This window comes from Protopterus annectens, chromosome 12.part0, assembly GCF_019279795.1.
Source record: "Protopterus annectens isolate FY-2018-M chromosome 12.part0, PAN1.0, whole genome shotgun sequence".
Classification (NCBI taxonomy): domain Eukaryota; kingdom Metazoa; phylum Chordata; order Ceratodontiformes; family Protopteridae; genus Protopterus; species Protopterus annectens.
The window spans coordinates 96169572-96186404 of NC_056746.1; the positions used below are offsets into that span (position 1 = coordinate 96169572).

Sequence of the window (16833 nt, forward strand, 5' to 3'; positions counted from 1 at the left end):
ACCTTCCTTATGTCCATCATATCAGCTAGCTCTCTCCCTGTACCAGTCATACTGCCAACATTCAAAGTTCCGACCCTCACTACCACAGTCCTAGCCTTTGCCTGCCTTCGGGCATGCCTTCCCCCCTTTTCCTACTTTGACCAACAGTAGCCCAATTTCCGCCAACACTCTGTTGGCCAACAGTACTTGTGGCAGTCATTGTTTACCCGGGCCTTGACCGATCTGGTATGTATAGCTGTACTGTTGTCCGCATGTATGATTTGGCAAAATTTTATTCCTGATGCCCTTCCTGAATCAACCCTCCCCATTTATCCAGGCTTGGGACCGGCACAAAGAAATGCTCTGGCTTGTGCATCCCCAGTGGCTGGGTTAGTGGATGTCTCTTTAATTATTAATGGTATATTGTTTACCAGGCTGAACAACTTGGCAAATACTATTTTCACTGGAAGCTCAGGAGACACACACCACTAATGTAAAATTAGTAGAACAACACAGAACAATAAAAACTGTTCAAACAGCAAACATTAAAAATTTGCAAAAACCAGTTAGGGCAGTTGTTAGACTTCATATATTCTATTCGGTTTCTTTTACTGTATATGGTACAAACATTTAGCATTACTCTAGTATGCATAGTACGGTATGAATATATTTAGCACTATGTACATATTTATAGTAATGGAGACATGACACTCTAATAGACATTGAATATGTGAAATAGGATGAATTTCGAAACGTATATCAACAGCAAATCAAAAAAGTCAAGTCGTTGTTGTTGTTGTGTCTTTCGGCCTTAGGGGTAGCCACAGTGGAACTCCGGTCCGCTAATGATTGGCAGTAGATTTTTACGTGCCGAGTTGTCAGCCCTGATGCACAACCTTCAACGAAGGTACGCCCATTCACGCATTTCTCCACACAGGAAACGCTTTAGCTGAGAATCGAACAGGACATCTTACTGTGAGGTGACAACGCTACCGCAGCACCACCACCGCAGTTCCAAATCAAAAAAGTAAAGTACTGCTTACAAACACAACAGACGCCTAACAAAAGAGTACAGAAATTATATCATTTCTGCTGGGCCAAACAGACTGTTACCTCAGCATATATAAACTAGAATTTTCATCAAATATAAAGCATTTACAAACAACAGCTAGGCAGATATGCAGATTCCTGACTCTTAAGTCCAGGAGGGTGCCGCTGCGTATTCCTTCAGCAAGTAAATTGCACACCAGTAACATTCAAGGCAGTCCACATAACATGACTACAGTTTCTGACTAGCACAATCACTAAATATTTCTTTGTCATAGTACAATTTCTGCTTTCTAGTGAACACTGCCGCAGTAACTTCCAAAATTCAAACACATCTCACAAAGGTAATCAGTTCATTCAGAAAGAGCATTCTGAAACCTGGTTTCATAGACTTGGAACCTATAACCAAATAATCTGATGACCAAACTGAGAACAGCTCCTTTAAAACTAATTTATGTAAGTATCTCATAGCAAAAGACACAATCAATTAATTCTACACCAAGTGGGAGTCATTTCAACTTTCTGAATACTGAAAATATCGAGGAATCATATCACAAATCCAGTCAGACATTTATAAGAAATACACTCCCGGCTTCCCTCTGGGAACTACAATGAATTAAGGAGCAAAAACAATAAAATAAATAACTGTCAGTAACTTTAAGAAAACTATCCTTCTCAACAAACAAGCTTTCTACAAATTAGAAACTCTGTGATAAAGCATTATGAAAAGAAACCCCGCATTCATACAAACAATACAAACACTGAACCAAGGCCATAGTGCAAAACAATTCACAACCCAACATTCTGGTCACAGGTGATTCCATTGTGAGACACACAGATGTCCCCCTTACAAGTCTAGATGAAGACAGGGTTACACTTATTTGCCTGTCAAGGGCTAGGATCCAGCAGATCATACACGTTCTCAGGTCACTCACCCCTAAGTGCCAGTAGGACTCTGTCATAGTCCATGTGGGAGTGAATGACCTGAGACGTACCTCCCTGGACTATATGAAGAGACATGACTGAACTCTCAGAATACGTGTCACAGGTAGGTATGCCCCTAACAATGAGCGGCATTCACAGTCTCCAAGGATGATGCTACAATACAGACAGAAAATAATTGACTTTAACAATTAGCTTATCTGCTGGTGTCAGTCCAAAGGGGTCCAATATTTGTCAGCCTGTGAGGACATGGTACACAGACCATGCTGCTTTGCCAGAGATGGTCTCCACCTCTCACCTCTAGGCTTTTGGACATTGGCTAAAATATCATCCATCCCTATTCTGCCTTTTTTAGGCATTGCCAAATAGATAAAATAAACCTTCCAACATAACAAACGATACTTAAGACAAGCTAAAGGTATAGCTGCTCAGTTCTAAGAGTCTCAACAGGAAACTGCACTCCATGGAAGATCTCCTCACTCTGGAGAAAGCTGACATCTGTGGAGTTACAGAAATGTGGTTTAAAGCCACAGAAAGCACTCTTGCTGTGTGTGGTTTAATGCCTGTCGTATTCTGTTCACTCACTGAACATGACAGATTGAAAGGTGGAGGTGTATCTATCTACACAAAGGATAATCTCACCTCAAGATTGCTCCATCAATATGACATGGTAGAACTATTCCATGTCCAACTATCTTGAGGAAGAAAAAAACATTATCATATTCTTGCTAGTTGCAGGTCCCTCTCCATGAACCAGGATACCCAGACATTCATTGTACCTAGAGCTACTTGATTCTTTCACCATCCAACCCAATACCATACTCATGGGTGCCTTTAATTATATTCAGTTAACTGGGAGGCATACATGACCACAAACATACAGCCCCAAAGATTTCTCAACTATATAAATTCAAATACCCTACAGCAGCTGGCCTGCACTCCCACTGGGGAACAAATACTCCAGATCTGATACTCACAGATATGGGAGAGTGCTGAGCCCCCTATGTGTGATGTCTTCACTGGAAAGATCAGATCACAAAGCAGTCTCCTTGGAAATTAGGGCAAAACTAGACCCCCCCCCAACAAACCTCAAGAACTTTAAAAAGTTTTCTAAAGCAAACTACCCCCTAGTAAATGATGGCATAGCTACATTTCAAGCTCCCTGAAATCCAGAAAACACAGTAGATTATGCAGAGCAGTACAACAGAGCCCTGTACGACCACATGAACAACTGCATAGAAACGGCAATACCGAACAGAAATAAACCCAGATCCAACTGCAAAAAAAAGCCAACCTGGTGTACCCCTGGTCTTAATAGACTGTACAACAAAAGAGAGAAAATTCTGTCAAAAAGTAAGAGGGAATGTGCACAGCAAAGCAATGTCCCTCACTAGTACAAACAAGCAGATCAGGGAATTAGTAAAGTCTCTGAAAGCTGGCTTTGAGGTAAAAATAACTTTCAAAACTAAGGATAACCACAAGGCATTTTTCAGCTATGTCTGCAATTTTAACAGAAACACCCAGCAATGTGTGGAATTAGTTATCAATGGCATCTCCTACACCCAGCTGGCAGACAAATCTGCTGGCCAACAGATTTAGCTCAAACTTCAATCCCCCATCACTCCCAGTTCTCCCTCAAGAAATACTACTAATCACACCTTCACCAATTTTCACTAAAGATCAGGTAACCACAGTGCTCTCCAAAGCCAAGCTTTCCAAAGTTAAAAACACAGCATCAGTGGGGCCCGACAATACACCAGGTTGCCTCTTAAATAATTTAAATAGGGACCTATCAGGCCTAAAAGTTTCTTTAGTTAACCATAGCCTCAGACTGGCTTTGTTCTGACAGAGTGAAGAACAACTATGGTCATCTCCTTGCAAAAGAATGGACCATAAACTGACCCAGCAAATTTCAGACCCATAAACTTGACTAGTCTTATTTGTAAGACCATGGAAAGATTAAACATGGACATGATAAATAGGAACCTCCAAACACTGGACCCAACACAATTTGGCTTCATAAAGGGCAGGTCATGCCTATTAAATCTGGTGAACTTCTCCGAGCAAGTCATTATGTCCATGGGTGACAGTAAAACTGTGCATACTACCTACCTCAACCTGGCCAAGGTATTCAACACAATTCCTCTCTCAGGTATTACAAGTAAACTCACAGAGCTGGGCATAAATCCTTACATCACCAGATGTATAGCCAGTTGGCTCAAGGACAGGACAGGAAGTCAAAGTGGGTAATTCAAGTTCCAGCAAGAGGCCACTTACTAGTTGTGTGCCACAGGGCTCAAGTTTTGAGACCACTCCTGTTTGTTATTTATTTCTTGGACACCAAGGTCAATGTGGAAGGCCTCTGGATGAGAAAGTTTGCAGATGACTGCAAATTGGAAGCAATCAATGAATTGATATCCTTCAGGAAGGTCTAAACCAGGCAAATTACTGGTGTATGAACGACACCCTGAAATTAAACTCAAAGAAATGCATTACTATATCCTTTGAGAAATCAAATATCCCTTCTAACTACAACATTAACAAAAGACCCCTATGAGCAGACGCAGAAGTAAGAGATCTGGGATCAGTAGACAGTAGCCTAAACATTGACCATCATGTATCCACAGTGGCACGAAAGTCATTTTATGTGGCATAACTTATAAGTAAAGGTATGGCATTCAGATCCAGGGAGATTATAATCCTACTATACACAGCCCTCATTAGACCAATAATTGAATACAATGCGCAACTTGGAATGTATTTGTCCAGACTCTTACAACAGCTGAAGCAACATCAAAGGTTCCTCACAATGAAAATACAGGGTGTAAACAACGTCTCCTATGCGGACAGACTGAAAGCCTTGTCCCTTTACTCTGTCTTCTATCGACTGTTAAGGGGCACCTGTGTGTGACCTACAAGGCGCTCACAAATCCAGCCCCGATGGAGTTTCTGCATATCTGCAAGACAAACAGCACAAGGGTCATCCATTCCAGGCATCTGAACTTAGTCAGTGTGCCACTAACCATTGTTTCTGAAGCACCCACATTCAGATTCTTTAAATGGGTGTTCATTTAGTTAAGTTCTATATGTAGAAAGGTCCTGTTCAGCTCTAATTTCAGCAGATAGATGATTCCAGGTAGTAGGCCCCAGATGAGTGAGTGCTTTTTCTCAGTTTGGGCCTGACAAGGGAGAGGTTACCTATCATCTTGCTGTTGCCTGAGGAAGTATGACTGAGGTCTAACAGATAGTTTGGTTATTGATGGGGGGGGGGGGGGGCGCACTGGCAAAGTCTTATAATCTTAAACAGAAATGAGGTGAACAAGAATATGGCCCTGCTCTGAAAGGGTAACCAGTATAATCCTTTGAGTAGCTCACAGTGGTGGGTATAGTTCATGCCAGTAAGGCAAATCTACAAATTTTACATTGCATCACTTGGAGGCTATTAGAGTTATAACTAGAATGTAACACTAGCAGAAGGAGACCATATTCCAGCTCTGGGATAAGCACATTTTAGCTAATGCCTTCCATGTAACTGGGTGCAGAAGATGTCAAATTTTGTATGAAAGCTTTAAATGAGCAAGTGTTTTGTGAACTACTTTATCAGTATGCTTAGTCAATGTGAGGGAGGACTCTAGCAGTATGGCAAGGTATTTTTGTTCTGTGAGAGTAGGTATGTTGCCATCACTGACCTTGATTGTTGTAGTTTGTTTTTGTAATCTGGTAGGTGTGGCATATATCATAAGGGAAGATTTACTTGGATTTATTACTAGCATATTGCTGAGTTTCCAGCTGTAGATCAGTGAGAAGTTGTTTGTCTGTTTGGTTTGGAAGGTTTGCATGTTTTTATATGAGATTCTAATAGTAACGAGGGGATGTCAGCATATGTAATGAGATCTAAAGAGGAAATGTCAGTGTACATAATGATGTCTAGAGAAGAAATGTCAGTGTACACAATTATAATTTAAGGGTGGGAGGATGGCAGAATGGTTAAGGTGTTTACCTTGCAGACACAAGGTGCAGGGTTTGATTCTCACATGGGGTAATTGGCTAGGCTTAAAATGGCCAACAAAGGCAATAAGCCTAGTGCTAATCTATGAACCTATGTCTAGAGAGGAAATGTCAGTGTACATAATGATGTCTAAAGAGGGGATTTCGGCATATATAATGTTGTCTAAAGAGGGGATGTCATGGGTAAGATCATTCAGAAACTGAGAAATTGTAAGGGGACCTAAGACAGAACTGTAGACCACCAACAGTGATGGTGCAGCAGTTAGATAAGGAATTATGTACCATTATTTAATAGGCTGTGCTTTCCAGGTAGTTTTTAAACCATTAAATGACTGTGGCTTCAAAGTTGTTTGCTGTGTTTGTTGAGCAATACAGTATGGGATGCCTGTATCAATGCTCTAGTTAAGTTAATATAGAGGCCTCTGCTGAGTTTCCATCATTCCTTTAGGTATGTATCTTTTGGGCAGCTTAGAAGACAATCATGGTGCTGAAGCCATTCCTTAAGCCATGTTGTGCATCACATATGAAACCATATTTATTTATGTGTTCAAAAAGTTGTTTATACACCAGTTTTCCAAAGATTTTGGTGATGGGACATACATTAGATATGGGTTCATTAATCCTTGTAGTCTTATGGAGACGACTGATGACTGCATGTTTATGAGGTGCAGAAAAGATGCCAGAGGTTAGGGAGATGTCATATTTTATTTATTTATTTATTTATTTTACATTTGTTGTCCAGGCTAGTCTAACTGGATATATGTCCATTTTCAGTAGAGGCCCGAGGAGAAAAGCTCCAATGAATACAACAGTATTAACAAAGGTTAAACGTTATAATAAAATAAACACAAACAGTAAGCAACCAGGTAGTAGGTTACAATAAAATAGTAATAGCAGATATTTCAAGCTACATTGTATTGTACATAACAATGACCGTGTACAGAATTTAGGATGTAATGTTCAGAAGACGTAAATAGTTAAGACATTATAGTATTTTTACAGTTCCTACTTTCATTTATGCTAAACAACATTGATTAGTAAGAAAGTAGGAAGTATTAGTGCAGGGGTGGAATTTTAGTCAGGGTTACTGCAAGGGCATAACCAGTGCGTTCTAAGGAATAATTTGAGTTTTTGTTTGAAGACGGGTAGGGAAGGAAGCAAAGTAAAGTTCTCTAGGTAGAAGGTTCCAGTTTTTGCCAGCTGTGTTTGAGAACAGAGAGTCACCTGCCATGTTGTTGGATTTACTTATGCTAACTAGTAACTTATTTGATACGCGTAAGGTATTAAGATTTTTATAGGGGGTTATGAGATTTGAGAGTATTGGAGTTTTGATAGGTTGATTAAGGACCTTATGGGCAATTGTAAGTTGGTTAAATTGAAGCTGATTCTGTAGTTCAAGCCATCCTAGTTGTTTTAGGTTCTGACAGTGATGAGTTCTGAAGGGATTTCCAGAGGCAATATATATATATATATATATGTGAGAGAGTGGTGTGCAGTTGTGTTGAACATCCTTTTTAGGAATGTACTGTGAACTTTCCTAATTTTTGCTACTTTTGTATCATTTAAGCTAAGTAGGAGTTCTAATTTTCCTTGGCTGTGATTTGTCTGAAATAAAAAGCTGCTAAGCATTCAGCAAGACGGTAGAGAAGCTGTTGGTTGTGACGATCTATGTGGTGGGAGTAAGCATTTTGGGATTAATTGATTAAGTTAATTCTAGGGTCAAGAAGGAATTGACTATATTCACATGCAAAGGTTTTGCTGTCATTAACATTTGCTAGGGTTGATGTATGGCTGTTTGTAGTAATGAGTTCTGAGACAAGTTTTAGTTCCCTCCAGAATTTCTGTGGAGAAGAGAGGAGGGCAGCTTATCTCTCTCTGCGATAGGTATATTTGGTAATATTAGTGACTATTCGGGCAGTATTTCTTTATCCAAGATAATTTAGATGGAGTTCTGTTGCTAGGATCCGATTTCCAGGTTTCCCGTGCTTTTTGTCTGACTTGCATATGCTTCCTAAGTTCATCAGAGATCCATGGGCATATCTGTCCCCTGCGTCTTTTTTGGTAATAGGGAATATATTGTCCTGGATTGTTATTAGATTGGTAAACAAATAGATGGTCTGTTAAGAGATCAGTATTGAAGTAAAGTGGTTCTCAGTCAATATTGTCTACCCAGTGTTTAGGATATTTTGTATACATTGGGGTATGGCCCCTCCTATTAAACTTTTGAAGGACCAGTGGGACATAACTGGGCAGTGTTCATTCAAGTTCATTAAATGTTCTGAGGTGACAGGCTTCTCTTATATGTTTGGACAACTGGTCACAAGCAATGGGACCTACTAAAGAAAATTAATGATCCCTAGTATGTAATATATTTGAAGCCTAGACAGAATGGACCCACTGTATTTAGAATGCGAAGTATAACATTCTTCTCTGGGTGTTAGACTGTGGGAAATGGGTCTGAGGGTTGACTTTATAACAACTGGTTAGCTATGCAGGTAACCATTCAGTGTTATGACAGCTATGACAAGAGTATTCTTTTCTTAGGGTAAGTGGTATTAATCAGCACATATTGTTTGTAAGTACCCACATTCCATGCACGTTTTTCAAAGATGCAGATAATATACAAGAAGTACTGCATATAATATACAAGAACTACTGCACATAATATACAAGAATCATTGCATGTAATATGCAAGAATCATTGCACATAATATACAAGAATGATTGCATATAATATATAAGAATTATTGCGCATAATATACAAGAATCATTGCATATAATACACAAGAATTAATGTACATATATAATAACCATTGCATATAATATACAAGAATTACTGCACATAATATACAGGCATTATTGCATGTAATATACAAGAATTATTGCACATAATATACAATTATTGTATACAGTATACAAGAATTATTGCATGTAATATGCAAGAATCATTGCACATATTATACAAGAATTATTGCATATAATATATAAGAATTATTGCACATATACAAGAATTACTGCACATAATATACAAGAATCATTGCATATAATATACAAGAATTATTGCATGTAATATGAAGAATCATTGCACATAATATACAAGTATCATTGCATATAATACACAAGAATTATTGTACCTATACAATAACCATTGCATATAATATACAAGAATTGCTGCACATAATATACAGGAATTATTGCATATAATATACAAGAATCATTGAATATAATATAGAAGAATTATTGTATACTCAAGGTGGGGCATCATGATCGTCTTTGGCTATGTCAGCACAAACCTTAGGATCGAAGATTCTTGACAATTTAAGACAGAAGCATGTTGTTTTTTATGTTATTTTTATCCTTGGCGTTAAGTGATAAGTTCATTCAAAAGATAATTAAAAATGATTGAGGTATTGTTGGGAGTTAGTAAAGACAATCAAAAATTACGCTACTTTCACTTATTCATAGGATGAACTGCACGTCTCCATTAACTACTTTGAGTCCAGAGCTGTAATTTCTCTAACACATAGCTACCCTAGAGGTCAGTGGTAAAGGATATGCTATGCTTAAGCCAGGCCTCAGGTTATAGTTACTGCAGAACATCCTTGAACTTAGTACACAGAATTTCAAATTTAAGGCAATGACGGAGGTGAAGTTTTTCTAAGCTGACACCAACAGGAACCTAAAGCAGAGAGTTATTTGGGTGGATGTTGTAATCTTTGGTAGCGTTGTTGCCTCACAGCAAAAGGTTCCCCCGTTCGATTCTCGACTGGAGCACGTTCTGTGGGGAGTCTGCATGTCCTCCCTGCGGTCGAGTGGCGTTCGAAAGACATGCGTGAATGGGCGTGCCTTCCCTGAAGGTTGGGAGTCGGGCTGACACCTCGGCACTGCAAAAATCGACTGCCAATCATTAACGGACCGGAGTTCCGCTGTTGCGACCACTAACCGGGAAAAGCCGAAAAGACGAACAAGCTGCAGTTCATGCAACGTCAAGCTTGTATTAGTGAATGCTGGGAACATATGCCAAAATGTATCTTGAAGCATAGTCTCTGTACTACAGTGACATCAATGTTAGCATACAGTTAGTTGGCTACAGCACCCACACTAGGAGGTGCAGGGGAAGAGCCCAACTACACAAACACTTTATATAGCAATGACTTTTCAAATGTGTTGCTTTTGAGATGAATCTGCAGTTTATTTTTCACAGTATCATGTACTGCTGTTTGTCACCTGAGACTTGAGGTAGGGAAGTCACACTGTGATCTAAGATTCTACTCAGAGTTCAGAAACAAGTTCCTCGGGAAAGAATAAACAGTTTTTTGCTCATAAGTAGATGCCAAGGGCCACAAATCTGCAAAGGTGAAAACCCAGATACGTAAAGAAGTTCAAAAAGCTCAGCTGTGACAAGCAAAATATAACCCATGGCTGTCGCAGAAATGTACTTCAAGCTCATGGGATACCCTGGTGGAAAGATTTCAAGACTATAACAGTCACCATATGTTGAGTTGAACAGCGGACAAGTAAAAAACATCAGTCATTTACATTTAACATCAACCATGCCTTAGGTAGTCTGTAATACTATCAGTGCACCCAATTCACTCTTCCCTTATTTAAAACTTCCAATTCATCAGTAAAGGCATATTTTGTAGCAGCACATCATTCTGGGTCAACTAGAACTCAGATAAAATGAGTTCACCAGTGCAAACCTTTTCTGTCAAAGCTGATGAAAGCTACAGCAATGCGATGCAGAGTATTTTTGTAAATGCTGCAAAATATTATCTGTTTACTTTAATCAACAATAAAATTAAACATTTATGCAGGGAGGCAAGACTTCTTGCAACCCTCCTGCATGCTTCATGTAAAACACTAAGCTTTGCAACTTTTTAATCTAAATCATATGTTCCATCCACAGATAAGTGATTTTCTTTTAACATGAGCTATAAAGTGCTTGAGTATATTACGCAATCTCTTCAAGTAAATAGATTAAGAAACAGATGTGTAAAAATATTAAAGTCCTAATTGTTCTGTTTACGATTTGCACTCCTAGTTCACTGTCCTGGTAAACAAATATGAATAAATAAATAAAATGTTACAATACCTTTTAGCATGGCTGCAAATTTCAGAATCATTCACCGATACTGCAAACAAGTGAAGTTGGAGTGTCACTGCAGAACACTGAACATAAAGAGAAAAGCTGCTTCCTTTTACTGGGAAACTTTACCAAATCATGTGAACTCCGTTGCTGTTGTTGAAATCTTAAACTTTATACTTGAGCAGAAGACCAGCATGCAATTAAGAAGGAGGAATGTTTTTGTTTGGCAAAGAAAACAGATTAGAGCCTAACAGAGGGAACAGAGCATGTTATCCCAGAGCTGCAGGAAAGTTAAGTGAACTTTTAACGGTTATGAATTGTGTGTAACTGGACCTCCATTCTGCTTAACTTTATCTGTATTTCTCTTCTGCAGCACTCCTGACTAGAAAAAATGGATGTATACTATTTTTAGACTCTGCTTAGTGGCAGTTTTCATTTGTTGTTTGTTTATTCCTTGTTTTTTCACGTTACAGTCCTTTTTGTATTAGGGTTGCCAGCTTTCTTTGTGGCTAAAACCGGACTAAGGTCATACCCCTTACATCACCCATAACTCCACCCATTCCCACCCCCTCTCCCATCCATGATCTGCCCATTTTGTGACATCAGATGATGGGAATGCGCTCTTTTTCTGTTCTGGATGCCTGCTTTCAGCCCATTTACTATGCTTTTCTGTAAAAAAAGTATAATAAATCAGCCAATTTAACAAACACTGGTAGTCTGTTTCCTTTTGTGAAACAGAATACTGGAGTTTGTACTGTTGTACAGTGTTTTCCTGACTACCAGAAAATTGATTTGATTTGTGGATACTAGTCCAGAAAAAAAACAGATGGGTGGCAACAGGGATGATTTCCCATTTCTCACCTATTGGTCAAAGTTATGCTTAAGCTAGGGATGGACTCTGCTTCACATGGGTGGGAAGCTTGTTCCAGTGTATGGGGACCCTCTGAGACACATTTGTGTCTCATCAACATGGCCAATTTATGTCACAAGGAAAATTTAAATCCTTGGATCTAATGGCTCTGATACTGTTCATTTTGTGGATGTCCAAAAGGTCCATCAGTTTAGGTGTGGGGTTAGTTTGTTCTGTAGTTCGTGCAAGACGCAGCCTGGGACTAGACCTCATAACTTGTGAGTGTGACAAATGGGCAAAATGCAGAACACTTACTTATGGCTTACTAACAACTTCGACTAGGAAATCATATGATATGATGGCTAAAATATGCTGATTTTACTTATAAAACCGATACTTTACTGAATTAATATGATTTACTTCTATTTACCCATGACTAGTGGGTTAGTAGCAATTAAAAATTTCCTAACATTGAATGTGTGACAGACCCTTTCAATGTGGAACTTTGAGGAACATGCATTTTTTAAAACCCCAAATGAGGTACGTTCCTCGTAATGAGGTACATACACACACAATCTTGAGAACAATACCATAAAGGATTGTCTTGTCTGTCCACCACCACCTCCATCAATAAATACCAGCCAGCCCAGGCTAGCTGCCAGCCTGCCCGGCCCTGCCGTGCCACTCCTAAACAGTCATGAGGAATGAATTACAAAAAAACAGAGAGTAATACAACACTATAGAAGTAGAAGTAGTAATAGTACTACTTTTATATTTATCGTAAGGTGACAGAAGTGCATATTAAACTTGTCTCAATCAGTGTTAAATAACGTTTTTAATTGCTTGCTACCCATTACTCATTTCCATTTACGATGTTGCAGTATTTCTTACATAATTGCACTGCTAACTGCTAAGTCCTCGCCTGGCTGACCTAGGCTATCTCTATCTAATTATTTCCATGCCGTAGATGAAGTTAAGCACGGTGGCACACTGACACACGTCTTGCTCTCTTCACTCACGGAGGAGGGAACTGGCTGCTTGCTTAGACTTAGCTAGGCTTAAAATTTGCACGTAATTTGATTTTCACATGGCGGTGCTGTTGTAATAACTAAGTACGTACGCATGCATGTTGATGATTCCAGCCATCCCAATAACTGGCCACTCCCCTCCATTATAACCGTAGTTACCGCCACCATAGTGAAGACGTTGTTTGTTTTGTTTTACTTTTACTTGATTCTGAGACTGTCATGATCATCTGTGTGGTGTGCTGTAAAGTACTGGGATAAATCGTAAATGCTCAGCTAAAAATTGAAACGTCTTGTTGTTGAGCCATCCCATCCCTGCTTCCACCACCGCTTCTGAATCATCAACTATTGCAAAGTGACTGACATCACACGGTGATCATGTCAGAGAGGAGACAGTGTAAATGTGTAATCGCTTGAATAATTAGGAGGAGAAGGGTTCAGCGAAATAACTTTCTTTCTGTTAGCTTCCCGTATATTTTACTTTTGAAGTGAGGAAGAACTCTGTTAGGAATGGATTACGGTCACTCACTGACACTGAATGGCAGGTGTTATATAATAGCAGAAATACCACAGTGACAGGAGGGGTAAATTAAAAGTAAAGCTCCACGCCACCAGCAGTCAGATTCATTTAGCCAGAGACTGTCAGAGTGTGCAAGAAGTCTTGTGAGTTGTTTTTGTGATGAGAGGGTAAAGTGAAGGCATGATTGTTGCAACAACAGTTCTTAACTTAAGTCAGCAACTGATGTGACGAGAGCCACAAAGGCATGAAATTCTAGTTTAATTCATATTACCACCAGTACCAGAATGGCTGCATATGCAGCCATTCTGGTACTAGTAATTTGAATTAAACTAGAATTTCTTGCCTTAGTGGCTCTCGTCAGTTGCTGACTTAAGTAAAGTAACTTGTTGTTTGCAATCGTGGGTGGCATTCTGTGCAGTGCAGCTGGCAGCTGCCTGTAAGTAAAAATGGAAGGCGCTCGCATCGCAAACCTGGACTTCACCGAGTCCGGTTTTGATTATATTTTTTAACTGCACTATTTGTCAGAAAACCGGAAAACAGGCTTTGCCAGCTTTGGCTGTGATAAATCCCAGAAGTGCTATGCAATACCGGGTAGGATAAACAGTTACAATGTGAAAGTAAAAAAAAAAAAACAATGTTTTCATTTAAAATGGTTCCTATAACAAATATTTACTTGCTTTTTTATTTATATTTTGGCCAAATCTGAGAAATGACAACCATGGCATTACCAGGAAAGGCAAAATGGATTAGACCTTCAGTACTGACCCTGAAACTATCATCAAATATGTATCCTCATTTCATATAAAGCAAAAATGTAGATAAATGTATTTATTTATGAATTTATGTTCCATCTCTGCTGCATGTCTTCATTCATCCTTGATAGATGTGTTTGGTTCTGACTCGGCTATTACTACAGCTCGCTCTAACCAAAAACTCTCAAGCTTCAGATCTACCCAGAATCTCTCTCTCTCAATTACCTCAGACCGAGTTTGCAGAAAAAAATATATAAACACGTAAACTATATACATATAAGTGTATATATATATATATATATATATATATATATATATATATATATATATATATATATATATATGTGTGTGTGTGTGTGTGTGTGTGTGTATATAAAAGTTATGTGTAAGTTAAGTATACTATGCTTAGGTTAAAATTGTGCGAATTCAAATTAATTAGTCCACTCCAGCAAAAAACTCAGAGGTGGGGGGTGGAGGGTGGGAAGTCAAGGATGAATGAAGATATACAACACAGACGGAACATTATGGTGAGTACATAACTTCTTTATCTGATGTTATCTATCTTCATTCCATCCTTGACAGTTGAGACAGAGCCCCCAGCTACCTAAAAACATGGGTGGCATTATGGAAGAATGTTCCTGAACACCATTAGGCCAAAGGATGATCACCCCCTTGAGACCAGATCTAACTTGTAATGAGCAATAAAGGTATGGGGAGTAATCCAAGTAGCTGCTGCTCATACTATATCATCCACTGAAGTTCTGGCTTGAAAAACAGCTGAAGTGGCTATAGACCTTGTTGTTGAATGAGCTTTGACTGGTTTTGTCAAAGTCAATTATTCTTATCATAGGTGAATGAAATGCAGTCTTTCAGTCATTTTGAAAGAGTAGTCTTGCTGATTGCCTTGCCCAAATTTGATCTAGATAAAGAGAAAACTAATCAATTAGACTGTCTTATGCTTTTTTCTATGAAGATAGAATTGTAATTGTCTATGTACATGTAGTAAATGCAAGACATACTCCCCTTTGTTAGAATGGTTAGGGAAGAAAACTGGCAAATTGTCTGGTTAATATTTGTTTCTGAGACAACCTTGGGTAAGAAGGAGGGGTTGGTTCCCAAGGATACCCTATCCTTATGGAAAATAAAATAAGGAGGTTCTGATGATAAAACTTGGATCTCTGAAATCCTTCTGGCAGAGGTAAGGGCTACCAAGAAGAGTGTCTTCCATGATAAATATTTTAGGTCACATTCTGCAGAGGGTTTGAAGGGAGGATGTGTCATAGCATGCAAAACTATGTTCAAGTCCCAAGGAGTCGTCAAGTCTTTTTATTGTGGTTTTAGTAGAAGAGTACCTCTTAGGAATGATTTACAAAGTCTATGAGAGGCTAAGGATCATTCATCCAAACCAGTATGGAAATCTGATACAGCAGCTAGCTGAACTTTGATAAGGGAAGGAGTAGTCCTCTTATTGAACAGATTGGCTAAAAAATCTAGAGCTTGTTTTATGGATGCTGAAAAAGGATATATTTGTTTTTAAAAGGCCCAGATGGTAAATCTTTTCCACTTAATCATGTAAAGCTTTCTAGTGGAAGGTTTGTGAGCTGACAAGAGGATTTTTCATACTGGAGAAGAAATATTTGGACGGCTGGCAATTAATGGAACTGGGGGAACCATGCAGTCAGCTTGAGGTTCAAAATATTTGGGTGAACAAGACCAGATGGGACAGATGATCTGGTTCTGGCTCCAGAATCCATGGTTGTTGATTTAGATAAGGCCAAAGAAAGTGGAACTAAACTTGTCGAGGCCAAAAGGGGGCAATGAGGATCACTTTGCTCTTCAACCTGAATACTTTCTGCAGGAATTTGGAAATTAGAGGTATCAGGGGAAAGGCATATAGAGGATTGAGGGGAGGCAATCATGGAGAAGAGCGACTCTGGGTGAATTTCCCAGAGGGGGAATCAGAGCAAAGTAGTTGCTGCACTTGTTGTTTAGGGGAGAAGCGAAAAGATTGCATCAAGGTTGACCCCAATAGCGGAAGATCATCTTTGCCACTTTTTGATTGAAAGACCACTCATGAGGCTGAAGGATGCATCTTCTCAGCTTGTCCACAATCATTTTGAAACTCCCCAGAATATGCATTGCTACCAGAAAGCAGTTGGAAGATATCACCCACTGCCACACTCTGAGGGCTTCTCAACAAAGGAGGTAAAGATCTGGTTCCTCCTTGTTTGTTGATGTACCAAACCACTGACATACTGTCTGTTTGGATTGCAGTCATCCCTACAGGAAGAACATTTAAATGCTTGCAATGCAAAAAGCACCACTCATATCTCCAGGACATTGATGTGTAAATTGGACTCTATTGGGGATCAAGTGCCTTTGACCGTCTTGCCCAGAAAATGCCCCCCCCCAATCTGGGAGGCATCTATGGTCACTATGGCTGAGGGTTCTGGAAAGACAAAGGGATGGCCCTGAAGAACTTGATCAGACTGTGTCCACCAAAAAGGTCCTTTTTGCAATAGTTGGTGACCAGAGCTTTATTTGACAATGGGTGATGAAGGATAGACCATTGCGAGGCTAGCATCAATTGCAGAATTCTCATATGTAATCTGGCTAGTGGT

The 16833-nt window shown here is 39.3% G+C and overlaps 1 protein-coding gene across 1 annotated transcript in view; it reads right to left on the reverse strand.

Annotated features, from left to right (window-relative positions):
• The window catches only part of LOC122816370 (reticulon-4 receptor-like), a 132469-nt gene extending 120902 nt beyond the window's left edge, over window positions 1–11567 (reverse strand). The window contains exon 1 of the mRNA XM_044089114.1: window positions 11072–11567. Coding sequence (XP_043945049.1) covers window positions 11072–11102 — 31 coding nt within the window. The 5' untranslated portion in view covers window positions 11103–11567. The remainder of the gene's footprint in view (window positions 1–11071) is intronic.
• Between the last annotated feature and the right edge of the window lie 5266 nt (window positions 11568–16833).